The following is a 27,768-nucleotide window of genomic DNA, read 5'->3' as shown; positions in this document are numbered from 1 at the left end:
TTGTTTAAGCCTGAAAATCTGCTGCACACTACCTGCTCTGCACCAAACAGAAATGCAGCAAAAGAGCCCAACTTTGTGGAACAGCAAACCCAAAACAGAGCTAAAAGAGACGAGCTGGCCACAAAAGTGTGTCCAAAGTAATGACAGTGGGGGGTCCATAAGAGTAGGATGAGTTAACCATTTGCCAACAACCTCATCATATTAATGAAAAAAAGGCAATGAGATGTCAAAATTGCATTCTCAACATACTTTTATAAAAATTTTACAGGTTTAAGATTATTTCATAAGCCCATGACTTTCCAGTATACAATTGGTTTGTAGCTCAGCCAGTAATCAGGAGCTCCAAAAACATTACACCAACACCTCAAGCCTGAACTTTTGATCCAATGCATGATGGATCCATGCTTTCATGTTTTTCACACAAGTCCTTGCTGTTTCTTTTTAACATTTTACATACCTGAATAACAAAACTACATAACTGTTCTGAAGTGGAGGCCAAGTTGATTAACTTCCAGGAGGAAACATCACATTAATTTTTCTCATAACAGCAGTCATATACTGGGAAAAATATAGTCTTTCTTAATTCACTTCCCACACATTAAAAGCCTCGTAATTTGACATAGAAAGATGTGAGAACCAGAGAAAGACGAAAACAAAGCGTCTTCAAAGGAAATTACAAAAACGTTTCTGTGTCCATTTAAATAGGAGTCTCCACATTACATCTGCCCTCCTCCCTCTTTCTTCTGTTTGGGCTTCTTCTTCTTCTTGGCTGCTTTGCTCTCAGACTCCGTTTTACTCTTTTTGGCTGGGTTGGGCTGTGATGCTGTCGCGCCACCATTGGGTCGTTTCTGTTTATTTTTCTTGTCTTGCTTCTTTTTGCCTTGTCCTTTCTCCGTCCCTGGTTTATCTGTGGAGGCCGTGTTGCCTGCTGCCGGCTCCAAAACAGGCTTATTGCGCTTCTTACGTTTTTTGGTTTCTGGCAGAAAACCCTTCTTCTTTGCGGGGCCCGACTCTTGTTCTGTCTCCTTCTCAGGCTTCGTTTTTTCAGCTTTAGGTTTCCTGCAACACACACAAGGTCAACATGACAGATTTTATTTTTAAAAAACAACTGCTGTGGTCAAGAAATAATTTGTTTATGTAAATAAAGTGCTGTATGAATCTACGGTTAAATGTGACTCGTTGTTTAAACTGTCGTCAGCAGGACTAGAAAAGCACTACATAAACACACATTAAGTATGCTAATGAATTTATGGAGTGCAACATTCGGCATCTTTCTTTAAGACACCTTGAGGTGTGGGCTGGAGTACCCAGGGATCGAACCACTGATCCTCCGATTTGCAGTCAAACTGCTCTACCTCCTGAGCATCGTAATCAAGGGACCGAAAACTGAATCATCAATCAATTTGAAACTCTATTAAAACACAGATTAACTACCCCAAACCTAAAACTTCAGAACAGTTTGTCCTTTAAATGTCCTTTACTCAGTATGTGAGGATTATGGAACTGAGGCAGGAACTTCTAATGGACATGAACAAAATTCAGAACAATCTAATCCAAAGAACGAGAAGACACTTAACATTCGTCCTTGATAAAATGCTGCTACTACTAACACTTCAAAATCCTTCCTAGTTATGACTTCCCATTTATTTTTACATTTTATTCTAGCAGAAATTACAGCAAGTCATTTATACCTGCAGCACACAAAAGAAAGGCTCAACTTCTTTGTCCTAGATTGGATCTTTGGATATTAAATACCATCACAGGCTGGCTTTTTTACATCCAGAAAAACCCGAGGAGATATAGAACAGATGGAGGTTTATTTAATCAATACTGGATATTCCCTTTGAGCAAAAAGAAAAAAAAGAAAAAAAGTGGATACTTGGATCAAGGTGTAGAAAAGAATAGTGTCTTATCGCTCAGACAGGAAATAGTGTTTCTATTACTCAGTCAAAGGGTTTCATAATGGCAGAGAGAAATGCGTATGCTCATCATCTGAAAGTGGAAAAGTGATTTCTCTCTCCCCGTCTCTGTGTAAAAGTGTTTTGTTCTTTCCTTTTTTTTCCAATAATGCTGGTCATTCTCATTTTTTATGCTATCAAATAAAACATTTGTACCTTCAAATGCCTTTAAAGACATTTGAAAATAGAGCTTTAAATCACATCAAACGATACTGGGGTATATTAATAAATGAATATGAGTTTTTACTTTACCATCTTTTCCAATCTGGGCATTTGAACTGAATATCAATCTTATACAGACTCAGAAATTTAGATTGTGGATGGCTAGCAACATGATCCATTTATTTCAGTGTTATTTGCTGTGCTTACTATTCAGCAGCAGTGGCTGCTGGCTGATAGAAGGAGAGCTAACATAGCTTGGAGGAAGCATACCACACTGCCTTCCTTATCCTGCTGTCTTAAGTGTAAAGCGACTTGTTTCATGTCTGCTCCACTCCACACAATAAGGAAGAGAACTACTGCAACCATGATTAAGAGCAGAATGCAGGAGATACTCAGGAGTCAAGATACATTTGGTGAATAATAATGCATACATGCATGCATGCATTATTTTTACACTTTCATGCATTTATCTCCCAACAGAGATAGTAGGTGGGGGGGGTCACATCAGGAAGAGCATCTGGTGCAAATTCAGTGTCAAATCAAACATGCAGAGCTACCCGCTGTGACGACAGCCGCTTTGACTTTTGTTTTAAAGTCAGGAAAGCAACTGTTATTTGAGCCTTTATTTGATACCGGATCAGTACTCAGTCATCGGTAGATAAGCTGAGCTATCAATATGAGGATCCAAATTGAAAAAGTTGGATCCCCGAAACTTTAAAGTAATCAGCATATGAAAGGAAACGATGGTTTGCAGAAAGGTTTTGTGAGGTTACAGTCAGCTAGACCTTCAAACACCAAAATGTTATCAGTTCATCTTAAACAAGGGAAGATTTTTGCCATTTATCAACAAGACGACCCATAAATCAGAACTCCTATAATCAGTGCAGAAGCAAAATCATCGCAAGGATGTCCATCATTAAAAAAAAATCTCTGCCACTGAATGAATCTGTGCTGTTTAATACGTGTCAGTATTACAGGTTGAGAAAGTCTGCAAACATTAAAAAACTCCAGAAATACGACTTAGTGCACCGATCTTTCCCACTGAGTCCTTCTTGGGGGTTGGCAGCTATTAAGTAAAAGCCTGAGGATTACAATATGCACCCAAGCATGGTGTGATTTATACTTGTGAGCTCCTGGCACCCATGCGTAGCATTTAACAGAAGAAACGAGGATCGAGAACATACCCTTACATTGAGCTTCATTAATACGAGTTAAAATAAGCGACCCCTGGCACCAAACTGGTGTGTGTGGGCGAGGAAATCTGATTACTCACTTGCTGCACGGACACAAGGACTTTGCACAAACCTGATTTCTTCCTTTAATCTGATTTCTGCACAAGAATCACCTCTATAGCTCTTCATTTCAGAGATGCCGAAATAACTCACGTTACTCCAAAGTGTTTCATCACAGCCCAGTAGGTGTCTTCCAGCTTGCCGGTCTTCTTGAAAGCAATCACGCTGGTCAGGGACTGCAGGACCTGCTGGAGGGGCTCCAAATCCACAGACAGCTTCTACACATAGCATGCAACAGAGTCAGAAACTGGAAACACTTTACCTGCTTCTTCTCATCTCAACACTCCATGCAAACCTACCTGCTGGTGAACGTGCTTGACTATAAACTGGCAGAGCTCCAGAGTTTTCACCGCCTTCTCCTTCACCACCTTGCTCTCAGCATGACCAACTTGTCGAAGACTCTAGAAAGATGATGATAATGGGATTAGACTCATGTCCATGTTGGCCTTAACGCCTGATCCTGCTGTTTTCATTTGCTTCTGATTTGACAGCTTGGCCCATTATGTAACTACTGTTTATGGCCGCTGATTTAAACCTCTTGGTAGGTGAAGATGAACCTAATCAGTCAGCATTATCTTAACCATGTCTCCTGTGTTTATTTAAAACATGAGCTAATCACATATATACACTATACTCTGGGACCTTTTTCCTTTCAGATAATGATGAATGAAGGGGCTGCTCACAATCAGAGCGGTGTACCTGAGAGGACCATTTTATATTAGATCCACTCTCTTGGATCCAATAGTGGGAAAAAAAACCCCAGTCTGAAAGTGAGTATTTGGCTCACTTGCACATGGCTTCAGTATTTGAACTCCAGCCATGATTAATAGGAGTATCTACCATTATATAGGGCAGAAATAGAGGGGAAAACATAATAGCTCCACTTTAAGTTCTCTCTTTAGTTTCTCAACTCTAAACTGTCTTTTTATTCCATTTCTGCCACAACAAAACACAGTACAGACTATAGAAACCAACTGCATCTCAAACCTCCCCCCACCTCCCCCTTAGAGTACCAGATGAAGGATATAAACATAATCAGACGTCATCGAGTAATATATAAAAATAAGTGGTCATTTTGTTGCAAACCTCACGTACAATAACGACATTATGGTTGCGTGTTAATAATAGCCGCTGCAATACCTCCAACAAAGGATATAAATGGTAGGATATAATTTCCCAGCAGATCGTCTAATGGTGAATCTGATCTTTTCTAAATGAATATGACACATAACATCTCTAATGGCCAAATGTTAGAGACAAAGAGTCCTTTTCATCTAGAAAGAAAACAGAGAAGACATCACATTCATAACACGCTCACAGTAAGAGAGATATCTAATGGGATCTATGTAGCTTTGTACATAGCCAACATATGTAACAGTGCAGCTCTGGCCCATCTGCATTCGTCACACGTAGCATCCAGGTCTATCTGCATTTCTGATAACCTGACCAATAAAGACCATGTGCAACCTTAAACTCCATTACTGCGTGTCAAAGGCATGCTGAAGACGTATATATCCTCTTTATGACTTTTTTTTTTTTTTTTGCCAAATTGAATCTGGGATGTTTTCCCCAGTTTCCTATTTAATTTAAAGATACTACACTGGTGAGCTGTGCATTGAATAAACGATACATTCTGCTCAAGATTTTCTTTGAGTCCATCTGGCCTTTAAAAATCAGATCTATAACTGACATCTGAGGACATAAAGGGAATCAATCTGAATTAGATGAAACAACTCGAAAACATTTTGACCTGACTTCATCTGGACAGCTGCTTTCTGTGGCACTGAACACTTCTGCTACACTCAGTCTGGCTACATGTCACTGCCTATCCCTTCATACAGATGGAGGTGGAACTGGAAGGTGAGCGGGGACCTTCTCATGCTACCAGTTAGGGCTGGGCCATATTATAACATTTTAATACCGGTACAATGTTAGGCAACGATAAGAAAATGGAATATCGCGATAGAATGTGGGTAAAAGGCGAGTGCCAGTGCCTTCGTTTTCATACGCACACGGCCGAAAAAGCATGACGGCAACGGAGAATGAGAAGGGAGAAAGCGGATCATTGAGTGAAACTGATGAACCAGAATTAGTTTGTAAAAATGGTGCCACTTCAGTGATGTGAAATTGGAATTTGTCCGTCAGACACATTTTTTTGTAGAACATGCAAGGGGGCCGTCATTATTGCCGTATTTGTCGGACTAAGGCGCTCATAAATCTCGGAGTAATCTGGGTCCTAAACTCCCAAAGTCAAACGAACACTGCAGCATCACTGACAGTTAAAAAAAATTGTCTAAATTCTTTCATCTGTAATAAAACGATCAGCATTGCTGCTTTACCAGGTGTAACTATGAAGTTTAACATCCAGGCATCCATAAAAACAGAATTTATTACACTTAAAGGAGTTAGAAGCTAGCAGGAAGTTAGCTCGCTAATTTCGCTAGTTACCTAAGTATGATATAGCATGTTCTGACTGAGAGATTTCTGAAAAAATTCAAACGTACAGCTCTGCTATCACTTCCAACATAAATGAAGACAGGAAACTAAACAGCAGTGACGTTTGTAAGGTTAGTGAAGTTGGGCTAGCTGGTTTATAATGATGTGCTACGTGATCGCTAGCGACACAGCTATGTTAGCATAACATTAGCACAGTGAAGCTGGAGGATGAGCGCTAATATTTTTCCACTCGATGAAAGTTAACGTGAGAGTTTCCGGTGGTTAGGGACAAATGCAATCACATGTCAGGATGCTACAAACGGACCAAACTTCAGTTAGGAAAACAACTGAGATAATCCATCCACAATACGAGGTTAGTCATTAATATACTGCACCAACACAGGAATAGAGCAGCTGCGAGAGAATTCAGCATTAATGAATCAATGGTACAGAAGTGGAGGAAGCTCAGGTTTCGGCTTTCCCCATATTCCAAAAGTGCTTCGTCTCTTTGCTATTACTGCCGCCCGGCATAATTTGCAGACGATGTTGTTTGTAGCCGCTGCAATGCTTTCGACCAAAACAGGCGCAGCTTGATGATGACACCATCAACATGCTCTACCGCGGTAGAGCGGTATAGTCAAAATCTCTACCGTTGGCCAAATTTATATCGTTTCTACCGTATACCGTTTATACCGCCCACCCCTATTTAAAACACATTATAATGTAAATGTAAACAGCTAAAAGGACATTTTAATGTTTGCTCCAGTACTTTACTATCTATCAAAATAAAAGCCTCCAAGAACAGATTGCAGAGGTTTTTAATTTAATAGACACTTATATTTGAGTACAACTATATCATGTTCCATTACATATTACCATAAATGTTTAAACATTACTTATAAATATTAAAACAGAGGAACAGCTGAGTTGGATAAATGAAAGCCTACACCTGCATTTTTGAAATATTGTTATTATATGATAAATAATTCTTGATGGAAGAGAAAAGCTAGGATTTATGTGCAATTTCTTTGAAAACACTTTTTTTCACGACTAAGTTTCTAAAGTAGTACAGCTGGTCGTGTCGTTTGGTCTGGGAGGAAAAAGACAGGAGGTGGGGTTATTTGCAGAAGACCTGCAGAAGCATGCAATTAGGCATGTCTTCACCCTCCACTCTCTGGAGGACACACAGAGGACAGCGAGAAGAGCAGCGGCTCTAATCATCATTTATCACAGGACGATGCAATCTCATAAACCTTCTGGAATAATATAATAAAAATGCGAACAAGCCTGAAGCATGCTGGTGTATGAATGCCTCTACTTACAGTGAGGACATGATGTGCAGCTATGGTCTCATGCTGCTATACTCAAGGAAAAATGACTTTCAATCAGTTCCACAAGCAGAGGTTTACAGAATTTAAATGAGGGAAAAGGCCTGCCATCGGGTTCAGTGTCTTGCCTGGGGAGGCTTTGTCATGTGAGGGGCAGAAGATCAAATCGCTATCTGTGTGATTAGTGGATAACTCGCTCTACCACCTGAGCACTGGCTATAATGCAGAGGTGTGTTGACTCACCGCTGCCAGCTGACCTTTGACCTTCTCGCAGAGCTCGGTCCACTGAGGGCCGCTCAGCTGCTGCTGAACCTCCCTGCTTTGCATCGCCCGCAACACCAACACACACGCTTGACCCTGAACACACACACACACACACACACACACACACACACACACACACACACAAAATGAAGCAAGTAAGACAAAGAATTTAAAGTTAAATTGAGCACTTTAATCAAAAATTAGCATTTATGATTTTTTATAATGTGTCCATGGAATAAAAGGCAGCTCAGACACAATGCTAACAGAAAAATCTCACCTCATCTCATTTCGAGATAAGAATAAACATGCTGAAATGTTTTTTAGTTTATTTTAAATGTGTCAGACGCCACAGAAACACATTTCTGAGAAATGTATTATTCACAAGGCTGGTTATCTAGATCATACTCACAAACTCTTTCTTCGGGCAAAGTTACTTAAATTCCAGGATCTGGTTAATTACAATACATCCATAATTTTGTATAAAGCTTTTACTAAACTTTTACCGGCAAATTTACAAACTAGATTTGAAATTCGAAAAAAGGTTTATAATGTGAGAGGCTTTGGAGAATTCAAATTACCCAGAACTCGAACAACCCGTAAAGGCTTTTGTGTGTCTGTATGTGGTGTGAAAATCTGGAACAGTCTGAGTTTACAACTGAAACAATGCAAAAATATTCATAGATTTAAATTTCTCTACAAACAGTTGGTCTGGTCACAGTATACTCAATGATGGTTTTTAGTGTGCTCTATAATGTCTGTCCTCTTACCATTGCTGGTATGGATTCCAAAATAAAATAAAAAATAAAAAAGTGTGCGTATGTATGTACATATATGTACTTGTGTGTGTAGATATATATGTATGTATATGTATGTGTGTTTGTTACTTGTAGTTATTATTGCCTGTTACCTGTGGTAATGCAATTTATAATTTATATATTCTGTATTCAGTTATGAAGGCTCTAATTGTTGTTTGCGAGCTGCCGCTTAGATGCTTGTATGTGCCCGGGGCTGTTGATGGGTCTGTATGCAATGATGGGCGTAGCTGCGGGAAGTTTATTGTTTTTTTTGTTGATGAGTGAGTATAGGGGTGGGATTTAATAAGTTTTCTTCGTCCCACTCCTTTTTCAGGCAATTTTTGTTTTTTGTTTTGTGTATTTTATGTTCAATATAGGTATTTGTTGTGCCTGAAAATGAACAAATAAACGAATGAATGAAATGAAAACAGGAGTGGACAAAGGTGTGTAAATGGGAAAAATTGCCAGCAAATAACATTAAGTCTGAGGTTGTTGTTTTTTGGTTTGTTTGTTTTTTTAATCTCTTAGGATGCAGACAGTAAGTTGATGAACAAAAGCAGATTGCTGTTGTGTTTCTCTTTCGATTACTTTGTTATTGTTGTTCTAAAAAAAAATGTGTTAATGGAAAAAAAAAAACATTTTGACATGACAAATAAGTAAAATGCATAAATTTGGATGATGGCTCAGTTGCTTGAATTTTTTTCCTGTTGGAAAATGACTGCAAGTACTTTGCGGCAACCAACTGGTCATCAAAGGTCAAGCGTGCAACACCGTCAACTTCTGGGGGACAAATTTGGATTGCAGGGCGACTGCGCTGGTTGCTTGGTGGGAGATAATCTGTCTCCAAACAATTGCAGTCTGATGCAGACAGACTGGTGAAGTTTAACAAAATAACTTTCAATTCAGTTCAACTGTTTTTAAATAGTGCCAAATCAGATCAACAGTTGCCTCAAGGGGCTTTATATTGCAAGGTAGAGACCCTAAAATCATACTGAGAGACCCCCCTTGGAGCAACAACTTGTCGACAGTGGGAAGGAAAAAGTCCCTTTTAACAGGAAGAAACCTTCGTCAGAAGCGGGCTCAGGGACGGGCGGCCATCTACCGTGATCGGTTGGGGGTAAAAGACAGAACACGGGACAAAAAAACCAAAAAAACATGCAGCTAATTTCTCACATAACTGCTGGCGTCTCATATAAATGCAGACAGATTGACGGCAGCATGTTGGCAGTCTCCACTGATGAGTGCAACTTGTCTGTAGTGAGTCCGTTTGCAATAGGGGCCTGACTCAACTGGTTGCCAGCTGATTGTATTCTGGATATATTCCTATATAAAAGTAAGGTTACGCTTATGTCATTTTCTAGTTAAATCACTGTTTTACAGCTACGTTGTCACTATACTTCTCTTATCCTTAAAGGAAACTCTTTAAAGGATAACTCTGGTGATACTCTAGGAGCAAAACCAGCAATACATTTATTATAAAGCAAGTAAACCCTATATGGTATAGAGTCTGTCGGTGTATTAAAATGATTTGTGATGTCACATGCTTGTTAATGTGCATGGACATGCTGTCCTGCTGCTGTAAATACTTAGTAGAGCGATAAATGTAAATTAATGCTTGCCAAAAAAGTGCAGTTTGCTCCCAGCTGTTTCAGTCTTTATTTATTATAAATATTTGTGAGCTATTTTTTAGTTTTATATCTCATTAAAGGAGGAAAAGCAGGGAGCTACTAAAAACAGTTGACTTTATTGCTTTTATGGAATCTGTTGACAATATAATAAATACAGAATATCACCAGTGCTATGTTTTAATATTGAAACACCATATGGTACAATAAGTCAAGGATCCAAACTCATGAACAGGTCTACTTATTCAGAGTGACACACCAACCGAGGACTGGGCATCACAGCTTTATTTGAAACTTTACTCTAGCAGACAGCACCATATGAGCCATATGTGCTCTAATTGTTTAACTTGCTCATGTGGGAGTTTTCCCAAAGTGAAGATGATCTTAAGTTCTCAATCAGTTAGTAAATGATATCATCTTTCAGTTTTATTCCCATGGCATGATGGGAGAAGAGAACTCTTTCATGTTTGTCATTTAGGATTAGGCTGCTTAACTGTTCCTATAGTAAACAACAAAAACAAAAAACAAAACAAACAAAATTGGGGGGTTTAAAACTTTTTACCTGCTGATGTTCTCTGACTCCAGATGTGATGTTCTGCACTGCTGTGTCCAACAGTTTCACGCATAAAACCTGCAAATAACACACAGGTGTCAGTTACTGCTTCAGAGGCGAGCGGCTGCACTCGGACGGAGGTGTGCGTTTTTACTCACGGGGAATCTGACGAATAAGTCGATGAACATCTGAGCAGTGAGTGGGCTCTTCCTCCGGCTCATGAAGGAGCACAGAGCATCTCTGAAGATAGTGGAGACCCGATCCACGTCGACATTACCCATGAACTTCAGCTGCACACATCAAATAGCAAACAGCAGACATCGGGGTTCAGATGCTAATTTAAAGCAAAAAGAACAAGCCTAAATAATAAAATTAGTCATGGCTGGATTCCAGTTAGCCATTTGTGTTTTTACTGGGAAAGCATGCGATTATTCAAGTAGACGATCGCTGCTACTCTTGCTACTACAAACACTTTCTAGTACAGGGTTGGAGCTCCTTTTGCTTTGAGCACTGCTTTAATTCTTCATGGCGTAGATCAAACAAGGTGCTGGAAACATTACATTTTAGTCGTTTTGATATGAGAGCATCACACAGTTGCTCAATATTTGTCAGCCGAGTACAGTGAACTCACTGAGTTCAAGAAACAAGTTTTAAATTAATGCTGCATCAGAAATCCAGACTCATCAGACCAGGCAACTTTTTTCTAATCTTTGATTGCCTAATTTAGGTAAGGCAGTGCGAATATTAGCCTCAGTTAGCAGCTGAAGAGAGAAGCTCCTGGTGTGGTCTTCTGCTGCAGTATCAGAGATGCTCTTCTGCATATCTAGGTTGTAACGAGTGGTTATTTGAGTTACAGCTGCCTTACTATCAGCTTGAAGTACTCTGGCCATTTCCCCCTGATCTATTGACATAAATAAGGCAATCAATAAGATGGGTATGTGGGAAAATCCCAGCAGATCAGCAGTTTGTGGAATACTCATACCCACAATGATGCCACATTCAAAGTCACTTAAACTGCCTTTCTCCCCCCACTCTGATCCTAGCAGTTGTCCAGGTGCATCTAATGAAAAGCAGTCAACTGTTTCATGTAGCCACTTGCCGCCAGACACCTCTCTCCATGACAGGAATTTGTATGCAAGCAAGACTTAAAGACATGACAGCACGACTAACTGAAGCAGCTTTGCAGTACTTTGATCTTGATTATGAGCAGCTGTGCGTAGGCTGCCTACTTGAATATGAGTAACTACATTGTGCACAGGTCTGTGGAGGGAAATCTGCAAGAAAAGAAATCTGCCAGTGCTACCGCGGCTAACATTAGCCACACTCAGCAAAATAATATTTGTTTAATAAAAAATGTGATTAATGGCTTCAATTAAGACTATTTTCTGAGTGCTTTAGAAAAGGTGATTAGTTAGTAGTTAGTTAGTTAGTAGGTAATTAATTTCTTTTCTTAATTAGTTGCTAAGAACAACTATAATTTTCACTTTGGGTATAAATGTGAGGAAAAAGTTGTGAGGTGAAAAATGTGGTGTATAAAATGATGTCAGAAAAAAAAAAATCAAAACACAGAGAACAGAGAACAGAGGTGCCCCCCGAGTTCTGAGCGCTGAGGATGTTAGAATTAGGACCAGCAGTATTTCAGTGTACAGGCACAAACAAACAGAAACACACTTTCATTTGCATGTTTTAACAGATATTTGCACATCATTTAGATTGAAACTTGACTACTGTCGTGTCTGCTTGAATATTTGAAGAGAGAAGAGCCATTATTTAAAATAAAAGGCAAAAAAAAACCCAAACAGATTAACGGTAACACTATTTGTGGAAAAAGAACATCCACTCACTGGTGTGGAGGCGTGAAGAGACAGATATGTCAAAACTGGGACAAACAAATCCCAAACTGTCTGCTGGAACAGAAGCTTATTTAAGGAATCTTTGTCAATACACTTTTAATAACAAGTCTTATGAAAACATCTGACAGCAGCAGCATCACGCAACGCTGGCGACGTGCATGGAACATCTGGTGAATGCCCCCCACCACCACACCACCACCAATCAGCCTGTCATTAAACTGAGGATTCACAGGACTCATTTCATTATTAACAGATCATTTTCTTAATTAAAATCAATATAGACAAGTTGTTTGGATTTAACTTATTGTTATCAAGCAGTCACTGATTTCATGATGTCATCGCTACAGTTAGCACAGACAGCGCTGGCATTAATATTGGCTTTCTGTAGGGCTCATGTTCGTGCTTTTCTCCTGCTGGGTATTAGCTCTCTTGGGATAATTAAGGCTTGACTGCACAACCAAAACAGGAAGAAGAAAAGTGCTTTCGTCTTCTCTGTAGCTATCAGTAGATTCCCTAAGGTAGCTGAAATAATGGATGGTAGAATAAAAGCAGTAACTGTGGAAGTGGCAAGAGGAAAGAGTGCCCCACTGGCCGAGAAAGCAAGTAAAAAATGGAGAATCGAGGAAACTGAAAGTAACTCAAAACTGGACCACAGACGGGCAAACAAGTAGAAGAAGAAAACTTTCTACATTAATGCTAACTTTAGTACATCCTAAATAGTAATGGCTGGTATGGCTTATTTACAGTAAAATTAAAACTGAACTGGTAAAAACTGCCATGAAAATCACAGGAAACAAATGTTTCCAGACAACATAGGAACAAAAATTGTCATTCATCAGGCGCATAAAATGGTTAATGATCCCTCCTGTATCCTTTTTCACGGCACGAGCTATTACCCTCAGGGAAACAGTACAAAGCAAGCGGCTATAAAACAAACCGCTATAAGCTCTCTTTCCTCCCAGCATCTATTGCACTTTTAAATAGGACTTAGCCCAATTTAAAAGCTCTGGAGCCACATCATCGTGTAATCGAATGTTTGCTGGTGTCATATTATGGGATTTATTGTGGGAATGCTGCTATGTTTAGCACTGTTTGTCCAAAAAAAATTTTCCCACGTGGGAAAATAAAGTTTATTCTTATCTTCTTATCTTAAAAGTTGAGAAAAACAGAAAATACTAAGAAGTGAGTAAGGACAAAAGTTCGTTCAAGGACGAGAGAATAATCTGGTCAAAAGGGGGCCGAGTTATCCAGGACACTCCTCTAACCCAGTAAAGTCCAGAAACAGACCTGGAATCTGGTGCACAGCTGAGCACAACATGAGAGAAAACATAAGAACAGTACCTGCCTGTTGTGTAAATGTTTAATTACCATCTGTCTACTGACCAACTGTGTGACCTACAAGCAAAAAAAAAAAAAAAAGAAAAAAAAGAAAGCCTGTCCTGTCCTTTATGTGACTTGTTTTGGGTAAAACTGGAAGAAAAAACACAAAAAAACAAAACGTACACATTCTGATCTAGACAGGCAACCCCCTGCAAGCAGGTAAACATGATGGCTGAAATTAGTGTGTGTGTCTGTGTACTTGTGTGTGAACATACGTCGGCCTGCTCCTCTGTGGTCTCAGCAGGAGGGGCTCCTCGCAGCACTTTCACCACATACAGAGAAGCACTGCAGGGAGAAAACAACACACTTAAGGCAAAAATAACTCTTCTCACACATTTAGAAATACGGTAGTGTCACATCATCTTCTCTTCAGCTCCGTAAAAAAACATCACTGCTGTACCTGAAGTAGTAAAGGGAGACTGAGGAGTCAGACAGCTTCTGGGATTTGGTGACCAGCTTCTCCAGCAGGTCATGGAGCTCCCCCTGTCTGTCACCGGCAGTCCTGCAGTAAACCTTGGACCTGCACAGGTGGTTCCTATAAAAACAGAGACATCAAACACTCAGGAGGACCTCAGGGGAAGCTGTCATTACTCATCCATTCATCCACTTTCTTAACAGCTTATCTGACTTACAGTTGTGGTCAGAAGTTTACACGTACTCGTCATGGGCATGAACGTCATGGCAATTTTTTCCCCTTTGAACTGTTTTTATTTTTTATTCAGATGATTGTGCAGCCTACATCTTTAATGACTTCGAAAACAACAGGGAATTTGAATTTAATATGATTAATTTGGTCAAACTTATACATACACCCAGAAATATGTGGTTCAATGTCCCTTTGATGAGAGGTGCGCATCAACCAGATGCACCTTTGTCGGTTTCCTGGCTTTGTGGCCGAGTTGACAAAACCAGTGAAGGCTGTTCGAGAAACTTAATGTTAGCCTGCTTTATTTATTCCAAAACCAGTTTTAATGTGTTTTTGGGTGCACTGCCTTGTTGGAACACACAAATGTGTTCGAGTTTCAACCCAGCTGTTCATTTGAGGTGAAACTGAATTTTAAGGTACCGCTAGTCCTCCTTCATTACTCCACCATTCCAGTAACACTGGCAGCAAAACAGCCACAGAGCAGACCTACACCATGCTTGGTACAGTGGTAGATTTCTAAAGCCTCACCTTTACTCCTCCAAAGATATCTCTTGTCATTTTGGCCAAACAGCTCGATCTTTATCTCATCTGACCATAAAACATTTCCTGGGTCGTTCCTGAACATCCTAACCAATTTCCTCTCATCTGAGGATGATGCAGTTTGGATCTTCTTCCATACGTTGGGAAATTGGTGAAACATAAGAATAACTTGTACTTAATCTACAGTTTAAAAAAAGGCTCCAGAAGACCTACCCAACTTCTGTAAATCCACATATCTCCTTAGATCACTTTCCCATCTGAGTATTGGTCAATCCAATGAGTGCTGTAACTGCAGTTTTGCAGGAGGGCTCGAGCAGCCATGTCAGTTCAGAACAGGGTTCAAAGACAAACACACAGAGGGCTGAAACCCTGACTGACCTGAACTTAGTACTTAGATTCAAAGACATGAGCTTGGGCCATGTTAAAATCTATCACCTTGTCTTTTAGATACAAGCTGGGTACCTGAAACCTTCAACCTACTACTTAGCAGGGTAGGGTAAGAAGTGGATGTATGCACACCCTATTAATTCTGTGTGTGGTGGTGGGTTTGGAAGCCATCTGAAACCCCAGAGCAATAAAGTAAATTTTATTAATTTGAGAAAATCTGTTTTGTCTAATTCAGCAGATTAAATTGAAATTTACCCCACTGATGTTCATAAAGTCTGTTATTGTAAAATTGTTCCTCCAAACTGATTTGCTCTGCCCACGTCAGAGATCTAATACAGTTAGAGAAACTAAACGTTCAAAAGCAGCAATAGCCACTGTTGAAAGAACATAAGCCATTATCCTCTGAAATTCCTGCCATCTATGGATTTATAAATTGTCTCTCAGTTTCTCCAAATACACTCAAATCACCAGCTTTGAACTTGAAATTTTACAAATTGCAATAAATAAAATGAAGTAATACAAGCAAAAGTGTTTTGTAGTTGATCTCCAGTGGATAAAAACGCTGACGTGAACATTTCAAATTAAACATGAGACATAAATCGCAACACCAAAGATTTAAAATTAATTATGACACTAACAGTCAGCTCAGTCCACAGCTCACATGTGTTTACCTGAATATGTCTGCTGTCCGGCGCAGGAAGTCCTGCTCCTGCTGGTCACTGCCGGAGCTCATTCCTCGCTCGATAATGGCGAGCAGAGGCTCAACCAAGCCGAGGACGAGAGGGCTGCCAGCCTGCCGCGCCACAAACACTTCAATCAGGTCCAACACCTACAAGAGCAAAACAATGGGATGAGAAAGGTCTGTATTTTACTTCTCGCCGTCTCTCCTCTTAGTGTCATGCTGTGCTGGGTTAAAGATGTGTTTGACAGGACTGAGCTTAAGCTACCTTGATCTTAAACTCTCTGACCAGCGTCTTCTCCTTTTGTAGTTTTGTCTTCTCATCCTTCTTGGCCTGGAGCTTTTTCTTCTGCTCTGAGAACAGCGCTGACAGACTCTTATCCAGCTCCATCATGGCTTCATCATCCAGATCTTCATCACTGCTGGCATCCTCCACTGTGGCCTGAATATGAAGTACAACTGTGTTACTTTGACATTGAAGCACTGAATTATAGCTCTAGCCTGAGGTCTCTGAGGTGAAACATCTTCTGTTAGGCTCCACCTAAACTTAAATTATTCTAGCTGAGCTTCAAACACATGTAGTAAAATTAATAAATGGAACTGGGAGGGAGGTGGGTTGCAAAGAGGCTTGCAGTTATGCTGCAACTGAAGTCGGGCTAAAAGAGCTTAAACAGCAGACAAAATACAGAATACTTGCTCAGTTTTTATTGCATCTTTCTAAAAATTAGCTGTTAAACAAGTTACTGGTGACGTTCTGTTGCAATTTTATCTTCCTGCTTTAGGCTAAAGGATGACGATGGCATTACAAAATACAGCCCAAAATGTGGTGCTGAGGAATACAATCTCGTCATCCTAATCTCTAATGAAGAGAGAGGTGGACTAATGACAAGATGTATGATGAATATTAATTTGCAGGATTTTGCTTTTTTGTAGATTTCATGCTGGCACTGTGGACGATGCTGACTTAACGGCTGTGAAATTTTAATTTTGGTCACGTTTTCTATTTACGCACATAAAATTTGCTCCCAGGATGACAAAGATTAATGCACTTAATGACCACGGTGTCTTTACACAGAACACTTTGGTGAATCCTAATGAACACTGCTGCTGTGATGAGCCTCTGCTCGGCCTTAGTGGGCTCTTTGTATTAAAAGTTCATTTGAAATCGGAGCGGACAAGCTGAAAAGCCTGACCACCCACCAGAGCATTCTTCTGCTGGAGGACCTTCATGAGCTCCATGCGGAAGTTCTGGTCCACTGGTTCCTCGTCCATCTTCTCATCTTCCCCTTCCTCCTCCTCCATTGCTTCATCTTCAGAGTCGTCATCCTCGTCGTTGTCATCATCATCATCATCATCATCATCATCAGATTCATCAGATTTGTCATCCTGAAAAAAACAAAAAAAAAAACAACTGAATAACTAAAATAAACAACATTTTGTGTCTAAAAGAATAAACTGTAACCGTAAAGATAGAAACAATCGGCATGTGAAAGATAAATAATTTATGTTTGAGTAGAATTCAGTGCATAAGACAGAAAAAGGTTGATAACAGAAAATGCGTTTGACAACAACTGACCTCCATCTCCTCATCATCTTCCTCGTCATCCTCCTCGTTTGTTTTCTTCTTTTGTGTTGCGTTTGAGTCATCTTCGACAACCACAGCGGCGTCCTCTTCGTCATCCTTCTCTGGGTCTAAAACCTACACAAAATGTTGTTGTTACAAATAACACCGACTTTGTGCGGAAATCGCTGATGCATTCCTTTTTTGGCTGTTTGGCAAAATTAAGCAGGAAACTCATTATTTTAGGCAGATTTTACAAAAAAGAAAAAATTGCCGTGGCTAACCAACACATTACTCTTCACACAGGCTGTTTACCTGCAACCAAAGCCTCCACAGGTCAATAGCACAGGTGCAAAACAATCGTAAACAAAAAGCGTCCAATACCAGAAATCTGTTGTGTTTATAGATAAAGGCATAAAATAAATTTGCTCCATGGCTTTACTTCTTCAGGTCTGTGTAATCAAAGCCGAAAATAGATATCTGGCCTAAAATTAGAATAACATTGCTTATCTAGTTCTCTACGTAGCTATTACATAAATAAATAGCTACAGTTAAATAGCTGTTTGAAAATGGTTCCACAGAAAAGGCGTGAAAACACACTAACTTCATCGCAAACACATGTTTTGATTTGGGGGTTTTATGAGCAAACTAATAACAGTAGAAAGCTGCAATCTGGCAGTTTTCCTATTAAGATGTGTATCACCACCCTGGAAATTTTTTTTCAGGGGAATTGGAGATGGTCAGATTGGAAGCATTTGCTCAGTTAATGTGGAATGAACCAAAAGTGTCATCAGGAAACCCTGAAAAACGCAGAAACCCCACAGCACTCTTGGTGTATCTTTGTCACATGACAAAGAAGTGGTCATATTTAGGTCATGTGATGAAAGAAGAACAGAAAAAAAACTTAACTAATAAAAGGCTCTGGTTAAAGTTACATTACACTGATAACCTGACTTATGTTAATTTCACGAGTGTCTACAGGGAATCCCGATAATGACCCCGTATGTGTTACTTACGTCTAAGATGGCGGTGAGGGCGGCTGCAGTAACGTGGGGGCAGATGGAGGAGAAGACCGTCTTGCACACCTGTCTGATATGTCTGCTCTGCTGGGAGAGCAGCGACAACAAGATGTCCACCATCACTTCCACCCACTCGGGCTCCTGTTCTGTGGCTGCATTTCAAAACATCCAACACATTCATACACTTAAAAGCAGCACTCGCTTATTCATTCTCTGGCTTCCTAAGAGAAAGCACAATAAGCTAAGAACACAAAATTCTTTTAATTTTAATTGGAATAAGCCGATTATTAAGAAATTCTGCAGAAGGTGAACAAAATTATGCCGAATAATCTGCTTTTAGCTTCGCTTTTGGTCTCCACCAACTGCATGGACATTTCTACAGGGAGTATGAATTAATTTAGTTGATTAATTTGATCAAAAACGGGAGTAATTACTGATACTTAAATACGGAAGTTCAGTCTTACCTTAAAAAAAAGGTACAGCTTACAGACCGTCAAATATGACGCTAAAATATGTTTGGATTTCTAGGTTGTTCTGCTCACTTTCATTTTCTGTGAGGCATATTTCAAAAGTTTGGGCATAGCGAGGTTGTCTGTGTCCTGCTGCTTCGAGTGTAGGAAGCAGTGGGAAGGTAAGCACAGACATGAAAACAATGTTGACCTTCTCATAACTCCTGGCATTGCCAAAAATGCTCAAGCATTTCTTTATATATATGAAAAGAGATGTGCTTCGTGATGCTGCTGCTTTTTATCACAAGGCCTGACCTTCTTTTTTCTTTTTCTTTTTGGCCTTCTTCTCCTGAGCCTTTTCCATACAGCTCTGCAGGTCTTTCATGATGTCCAGCAGCTCCTCAGGGGCCTTTGGGAAGAAAAGTGTTACTACGCTGCTCTTATTCAGCTAATTTAGGTTTAATGTGTACAAATAACCAACTGTAAACAAGCTGATGGATGCTGTACCTTGAAGAGGTGCATGCCAACCAATAGGAAGAGCTGCTGGAACGCGCTGCTCTCTGCTGTTTGGCTTTTCTTTGCCTTCTTCTTCAGGTTTGCCACAGACTCCAGCATGCTGGAAGAAAACAAATCAAAAATGGCACAGGTGAATAAGCAAAACTCCTTTAAATGTAAAGATTACATCATATTCCAGCTTCCCTACCTGTCCCAGGCTTGTCTCTGCTCAGGGCTGAAGGGCTGGCTGCTCTGGACGTGTTTTGGCTGGTTAAGCAGGGCTTGCGCGTACTGAACCAGGTGGTAGATCCACATGGTGCCGTCAGCCGTCACACCCAGAACCCGCTTTTGGCTGACAGCTGCACCTTCGGTTGCGTCCTCAGTGAGCGGCATGTGGTGCATGGACAGGAGAAGTCTGGGTAGCGGAAAAACAGAAGACAGCTGAATGACAGCTCAATTTTTCTTGAAGAAAAAGATCAGAGAAATAAAGTACAGCCATCAGCGGGTGATATTTAAAAGCTGCAGAGAAAATGTCAATTCTCACCCGAAGGAAGAATTAACGAGCACGGCTCTGGTTTTATCGTCGATTGGGACAGAAAGCTTCGTCTTTGTCTCCGAGATGTCGGCCGAGGCCTTCTTGGCGCTGAAGAAAGCATGGAAAAAGACAAACCTGGGGAAAAAAAACAAAGAAACACTAGTGAATAACCTCCTCTTCATCAAACAAAGAACTTCACAGCGCTCAAACAAGTCTTACCTGGCCACATCCATGATGAGATCCTCTTGCTTCTTCACCTGGTGGTTGTCAATGATGGAGGCGAGCCGGGAAACAATCCACTTCCTCAGGCGGAATACAGATTCCTCCTTCCTGAGGAAAGATAATCAACAAGTTGCATTCATCCACTTTCCGTGCCTCTTTTGCCCTGTTCAGCACACATTCTCTGCACGATCTAGCAAAAACAACAGCAGATGCACTCACTGATCTTGTCCTCCCTTGCTGTCCTTCTTCTTGTGAGTACTGATGTCCAGCAGCTTGTCCAGCTGAGGCTGCAGGAATATGTCCTTAAGCCATTCCACATAGCCCTGCAGAGCTGCAGGCTGAAGGTGCTGCACCACCTTCCACACCGACGGCACCACGGGGTAGCCTCTGTTGGTGAGGGAGGAGAAACCCACCATCACTGCCAGCTGTTTGTCTGAGTCCCGACAGCCTTCCAAGAAGTCCGACACAAAGACGTCCATCTCAGGGGCCAGCTTGAAGCGGTCCGGTTTCTAAGAGTGAGAAAAGATGGAAGCGGACCTACATTAGCTTTAATATGTGTGAGCACGGCTTTAACATGGTGACTTGGCACTGATTCTGCAGGAAAGAAACCCTCATCAACAAGCTGGAAGTGATACAGTGCTTTACAAACCAGTGATATTGCTGCTTGATGTCAACTAAAGTAAAATGATCACATGACCTCTGTGTTTGGTGAAAGACTGTAGGTCATTTGCTGGGAAATTTTCACTTTATGAATTATAGGCATGGCACATTTTACTACACAAATTACTACAAGTACAGTAACACTAGGCTCATTTTAGCAGGTCTTGTAGCAGAAAGCATTGCAAGCAATCTCCTCTAGTGTGCAGATTTTATTAGCTCGTCCCATTAGATGACATTGAAGAGTGGAAGCTGTTCTTTATAGTCAAGTCTAGACGGTGGCACTGACCTGAGCAGACACTACGTGTTCCCCATAGTTCATCATCACCTCTCCAGACAAGACGTCCTTCAGCTGGGCTGTGGACAGCAGAGGGAGGGTGCTGCCCAGCAGACGGAAGCTCATGTAACTGGACACAGATGGGAAAGCAGCAGAAGGGCTGAGCACAATGACATAATAAACAGGACAAATCAAAGAAAAAAGAAGAGTAAATCCTGCAGAAACAGGTGTGCTCTCTCTCCACCTCTGTCAAGTGTTACTAAAGCAAAGCAGCAAAGTGAGCACTAAACACAGCGACAATATAGTGTCAGATTTGCTGTTGCAGATTAAATCCTACACCCTCCTGCTCCAAGTTTGACTTTAAAATCAACACAAACTGCTGAGTTATTAATTTTCATGCTAAATTCCTGACATGAAGATGTCTGCACTTACGTCTGATACAGGATAACGAAGTCAGTGGTATTAAAAAAGTGCTGTTTCATCTAGTGTAGCACTCAGTTGTCTACCACAGTTAGTTCACATCTGATAAAACCATTTCCAGTGAGCATAACAATATTTAATTACTTCATTTTAAAGGGCTAACTGTTCAACGGGCTGCAGGCTCCCTCTAAAGCTGACAGGACTCACTGAGTTGGCCCCGGCTGTTCCTTTAACATGCCATCGGTGATGGCTTTATTCCAGAAGAGCTCAAAGCTGTCTTCCTTCAGAGAGAGCTTCAGGAGGTCCAGGACCACTGCTGGGAGGATGCGCTCCTTCTTCACAGCGTGGGCTGCCGTCTTCAACACTTCTGTTATTCTGCCAGACATCAGATTAGACAGTTCAGTCAGAAGCTGCTGATTAGCAGACCCAGAAGGGGAAAGTGGTGCATAATTATAGGATGCACTTACAGTAGTGTAGCCAGCACAGAGCAGTGCAAGCTAAAATGAACATTCAGATCAGCAGCAGAAGATGTGCGTGTTTGTGAAAGCTTCTTACTTGGGTATGTTGTCAGCGTTGATGATGGTGGAGGAGCCCAGCAACTTCTTCAGTTTCTTGGGTTTGAGGGTTTGTGGGAAGCGCTGCAGAGCTACCAGCAGCAGCTGCAGCTGCTCCGGAGTCCTGAAAGCAGATTCCAGGTCAGTCTGCAGGGCTCCCATGAGGACCTCCTCAAACACCTCCTCAGGGACCTGATGGACAGGATGACATACACTAGAGTCAGAAAACCCCTGAAAATAGTTGAAAAACACTATTTTTGTATCAGTAACTAGGCTGCAGCTGTCACCTCAGCGAGGATGTCCATCATGGTCTTGGTGGGTAGGTCCTTCAGGTGTTGTTTGTGCTGACTGAGGCTCTGCAGGAGCTGCACACACCCCAACACCACCTGCGGCTCCTGCACAGAAACAAGACAGAGAGCTCAGAGACCACAACGTATTTGACAGAGCATCAGCTGTCCTGGATCTCCTCTGTCACCTGGATCTTAAATCTCTCGTGAAATTTACAACCGCACAAAGATCTGAAAGTGATGATGATGACACGATTGGTATCCCTTAAATATTTGCAGGCATCCTCAGTATATTGTCTCAGGCACATTCTCCTCTTTAATGCAGCAAAATTTTTTCCAAGTATGCTAAAAATGTGAGAAAACTTACCTTAGAGAGGCGGTTGGACTGATGAAGGGCAAGAACACCAAACACGTTTCCAAACATAGCATTTCTGGAAAATTTCTGAAAGACAAAAGATGAAACAAGTTCAAAGATTGCATTCATCGATTTTGGTGCTAAAAGAGACCAAACACCCAAAACTCACCTTTTTAGCTCCTTGCAAGTTGTGCTTTTCTTTGATTCTGTTGAGTATACTCTGCAGGGAGACATCTTCAAAGGCACTCAAAACCTAAAAATAAGGGAAACTTTACTGCTTAGCTCAGTTATTATAGAGCACTTTCCTAACACTAGCAGCAAAACAGCATTTGTACACACTTCAAAACCCACATTAGGACCAATATATTCAGTTCAATACTCATCTTAAAATAAGGCAAAACTAGCACTTTAAATTGCATGACGCTGTACAGAAGGTGATACACAAATAAAGGGAGACTGTCCATGCTAGACAGAAAGCAAAGGATGATTCATTCAGGAGGTATGTCCATGTTTGACAAGGGGGAAAAACAAATTCCAGTGTACGTAATGACACCCTGGAAACTTCTGGCTACCACCCTAATTTAAGATGAATATAAAGCGGGGCTTTACAGCTGACTGGTTAGCTTTTAACATGATCACATCTACTCCTTAGACTTTTGAATTTGCTCTTTAATGAAGAGTAACAGCAACACATCTTGACCACTTTATTAGGTATATGTGTACATGCTGATGTCATAACCTATTGCTATACAAAGCTTATAGTGACACTTTTGTACGTACAAAAATGTGCCAAAAAAAAGGTGTGTATAAGTCTTTTACACACAAATCATCGCTTCTCTCTCTTTGTCTCTATCTTCTTTGTCTTCTTCATCTGCTTCTGTGACTTCTGTGACATTTGCCTCTTTCTCCTCATCTTCATCTTTGACATCTAAAGGTCATCACGGCAGATCATCTGAACATCCCCCCAGCATCTTCCTCTGTCGTGCCAACGCTCTGCAATGTCTTCCTTATCTACACATCATCATAAACCTGCTCTCTGGTCTTCCTCTTTTCCTCCTGGCTGGCAGCTCCGTATTAAACATCTGTTATCCTTCCTCTCTACATCTCTAAACCAACCTCAGCGTCACCCCTCTAACTCTTTAACATCTTTGAGATCAAAGCAGCTAAAAGCATCTACTCCCAGAAGCTGGAAGAACGGCTCTCAGCCAACGACCCTGCGTCAGTGTGGAGGGGCCTGCAGGAAATCACCAGCTACAGACGCCCCCCACCCACTATTGAAGCAAACAAAGACCTGGCCAACGAGTTAAACACTTTCTATTGCAGGTTTGAGACGGACAGACTCCCACCCCCCACCCTCCCCTCCCCAGGGACATTGCTTCAGACATTGACCCCCAACACACCTTCCACCTCTCCCCCCTTCACCCTGCCCCTCCCCAATCCAGACTCAACGACCACCACCACCCTCCCCAATCCAGACTCAACGACCACCACCACCCTCTCCAATCCAGACTCAACGACCTCCACCACACCTTTCACCCCCCTTTCCTCCTCCAGGAAACTCAGAATACACACTCAGGATGTGAGCCGACTATTCCAGAAACAGAAGCCCAGGAAAGCCCCCGGACCAGACGGCGTCTCTCCCTCCTGCCTCAAAACCTGTGCTGAACAGCTGGCTCCCATCTTTACTCGCATCTTCAACAGATCCCTGGAGCTGTGTGAAGTTCCCTCCTGCTTCAAACGCTCCACCATCATCCCTGTTCCCAAGAAACCCACCATCACAGGACTGAATGACTACAGACCTGTCGCCTTGACGTCTGTGGTCATGAAATCCTTCGAACGACTGGTGTTAGCCCATCTGAAAGACATTACAGGCCACCAGCTGGACCCTCTGCAGTTTGCCTACCGGGCAAACAGGTCGGTGGATGATGCAGTGAACATGGGGCTGCATTACATCCTGCAACACCTTGACCGCCCGGGAACTTATGCCAGGGTCCTGTTTGTGGACTTTAGTTCGGCTTTTAACACCATTGTGCCTGAACTTCTTTCCTCCAAACTCTCCCAGCTCAGCGTGTCACCAGCTACCTGTCAGTGGATCACCAGCTTCCTGACAGACAGAAAGCAACAAGTGAGGCTGGGGGAGATCACCTCTGAAACCCGGTCCCTCAGTATTGGTGCCCCTCAAGGATGTGTCCTCTCACCACTACTGTTCTCCCTCTACACTAACGACTGCACCTCCAAGAACTCGGCTGTCAAACTCCTAAAGTTTGCAGATGACACCACTGTCATTGGCCTCATTCAAGATGGTGATGAGTCTGCATACCGGCAGGAAGTTGAGCGGCTGGTACTCTGGTGCAGTCAGCACAATCTGGAGCTGAACACTCTTAAGACTGTAGAGATGACAGTGGACTTCAGGAGACATCCCTCAACTCTGCTCCTCCTCACCATATCAGACAGCCCTGTGTCAACTGTGAAGACCTTCAAGTTCCTGGGTACAACCATCTCCCAGGACCTGAAGTGGGAGACCAACATCAACTCCATCCTCAAAAAGACCCAGCAGAGGATGTACTTCCTGAGACAACTGGGGAAGTACAGTCTTCCACAGGAGCTGCTGATCCAGTTCTACACTGCGGTCATTGAGTCTGTCCTGTGCTCCTCCATCACAGTCTGGTATGGAGCAGCCACTAAACAGGACAGGAGCAGACTGCAGCGGACTGTACGGGCAGCAGAAAGGATCATCGGCACCCCCCTGCCCTCCATCCAGGATCTGTACCTCTCAAGAACCAGGAAACGGGCAGGGAAAATCATCGCAGACCCCTCACACCCTGCACACAGACTTTTTGATCTGCTGCCCTCTGGCAGACGGTACAGAAGCCTGCAGACCAGGACCACCCGACACAGGAACAGTTTCTTTCCCCTCGCCATCTCCCTTCTTAACAGTTGACCTGTCACACTGCTCCCACTGCAGCTGCACCTTATGTACATTTTGTAGTATTCATTCCACCTCATTCATTTCTGTATTTTATGTATATAAGTTTAGATTCGTTATTTATAGTTGGTTTACACAGCTTTGTGTATGTATGTGTAATGTGTATATATAGACACTTGTGTGTGTGTGTGTGTGGGTGTGTGTGTGAGATTTACATTGCTGTGCTTGAGAGCCACCATCTACCGAAACCAAATTCCCTGTATGTGTCTGCACATATACTTGGCCAATAAACACGATTCTGATTCTGATTCTGATCTTTGGTTCTGCCACCTCCAACTCAGCTTCCTATTGTTTTGTCAGTCAAAGTCTCCAAACTATACATCATAGCAGGTCTCACAACCATCTCTTAGCACATAAAAGCCACATCCAGGAATTTTTATCACTTATGAAGATAAATAAAGAGGATTTTTGTTATTAAAAGTAGTGTTGAACTCCTGCACTGTGTTTATTACCCCCAACCCTGAAACAAAGAGATGTGGCTGAAGCTGTGGATGTGTGCGCAGAGGCAGGGCTGCAGACAAAGATAGATGGGGATAAACTCCACTCACCTGCCCCAGAGCGAGGCTGAACCCAGGTCTCGCAGTCTCCCGTGTGTGAGCCAGTCCATCCACCAGCCTTTTAAAGGTGTATTCCAACTCATCCTCCTGCAAAACATGAAGAAAGATGATTTAAAACTTTGAAACTACAGACACTTTAACACTGTGTGGAATCATATATATGCTGGAATATACTTATACAAGAAATACTACATACTAAACCTCAGACATTTTTATAAGTGCACTCTTTATGCTTCATCCTTGACCCTTGACAGTAAAATACTTTACTGTGCTTTACAGTATTTCTGCTTGCAGTACGGTAAGAAAAGGTTTACTATATTTTTAAGTAATTTTATTTAATGTTTTGATTCTTATACTGTATACAAGGTATTTTAACAAGTTTTGATAAAGTAGGTAGTTACGGTAATAGTGCCTTATGTTAATAATATAGGCCTGAAACTGTTATATGAGTATTTAAATTCTTGATACTTGAAATACTTCAGTGTGCCAATGACATCCTGTATGATATCCAGTCATATAATCAGTTACATATGAAAACATCTCCACCTCTCCATACGACACTATGTGTACAACTACTACTTCTAAAACTACTAGTGGAAAACTTCTGAGGAGTACATGTGCAGCGGGACCACGCTCCGTCTCTCAGTGACACCGATCGCAGTCTGCCTCACCTTGTTGTTGGTTTTTAGGTACTGTATCAGGTTTTCCACCGCCTTCAGTCGGACCTCTTGATCCGGTTTGGCCAGGTCCCAGAAGAAGTCGAGGAAGACCCGGTTCTGCTGCAGGTTACCGGCGGGCCGGAGCGGTTCCGCCGCCTTCACTGAGAGCTCCACCATCTCTACAGACATCTGTTCCAAATGCCACCACCACCTCAACTCATGCTGCTGCAGGGGGAACACGTGCCTCACTCACGGAAACTACATCCGGGTCAACTCACCAGCCATGTTTTTTTTTTTAAGAAGAAAAAACTTTATTGAGCGAGTCACAGAAGGGAATATATAATATAATATAATATAATATAATATAATATAATATAATATAATATAATATAATATAGTTAAAAGAGTTGTTAGAAAATGAGCATATATAGCCACATATTCAAATAATAATAAATAATAAAAATGTATCAATGCATTTATTTATTGAATTACATTTAATTAATATCATAAAACATGTTTTTGTTACCATGAGCCTTGTTTTAAGATTTATTTCATCCAAATGGTTAAAATAAATGGTGACTTTTTTCATTTGATTTTCCTTGATTTGTCCATCCATTACATTTTCACTAGAATTGGAACATTTTATTTTAATTTAACATTGCACTTTGTGTGCCTTTGTTTGAATATAAAAAATTCACTTTATATTTTCAATCTTTCATATTTATATTTTCAGTGTGAGTAACAAAACAATTTCCCTCTGGGATCAATAAAGTATTCTGAATCTGTTCTCCAACCTATAAATGACTTATAATTTTTTATATAAACTACTCAAGCCACG

At 41.4% G+C, this 27,768-nt stretch overlaps 1 protein-coding gene across 2 annotated transcripts; it reads right to left on the bottom strand.

Annotated features, from left to right (window-relative positions):
• Nucleotides 1-232: 232 nt before the first annotated feature.
• On the bottom strand, nt 233-27,203 carry mybbp1a (MYB binding protein (P160) 1a). 2 transcript variants are annotated; one of them, XM_082548871.1, is made up of 27 exons: nt 26,943-27,203; nt 26,263-26,358; nt 22,898-22,981; nt 22,741-22,815; nt 22,374-22,481; nt 22,088-22,278; nt 21,740-21,907; nt 21,125-21,242; nt 20,398-20,687; nt 20,176-20,286; nt 19,966-20,091; nt 19,630-19,836; nt 19,434-19,542; nt 19,242-19,335; nt 18,475-18,629; nt 17,474-17,596; nt 17,098-17,283; nt 16,166-16,339; nt 15,890-16,047; nt 14,046-14,180; nt 13,861-13,930; nt 10,571-10,702; nt 10,422-10,490; nt 7,420-7,533; nt 3,712-3,813; nt 3,506-3,630; nt 233-1,059 (listed from the first exon to the last, which is right to left on the bottom strand). In XM_082548871.1, the coding sequence occupies exons 1-27, from the start codon at nt 27,117-27,119 to the stop codon at nt 717-719; spliced, it is 3,840 nt and encodes a 1,279-aa protein (XP_082404997.1). In that variant the 5' UTR covers nt 27,120-27,203; the 3' UTR covers nt 233-716. The 2 variants fall into 2 exon arrangements, with proteins under 2 accessions (XP_082404997.1, XP_082404998.1); XM_082548872.1 differs by having other exon boundaries at nt 18,475-18,623.
• Nucleotides 27,204-27,768: the final 565 nt, after the last annotated feature.

This window comes from Aulonocara stuartgranti, assembly GCF_965226115.1.
Source record: "Aulonocara stuartgranti genome assembly, chromosome: 10".
Taxonomy (NCBI): Eukaryota; Metazoa; Chordata; class Actinopteri; order Cichliformes; family Cichlidae; genus Aulonocara; species Aulonocara stuartgranti.
This window is presented reverse-complemented; position numbering and strand designations above follow the sequence as displayed.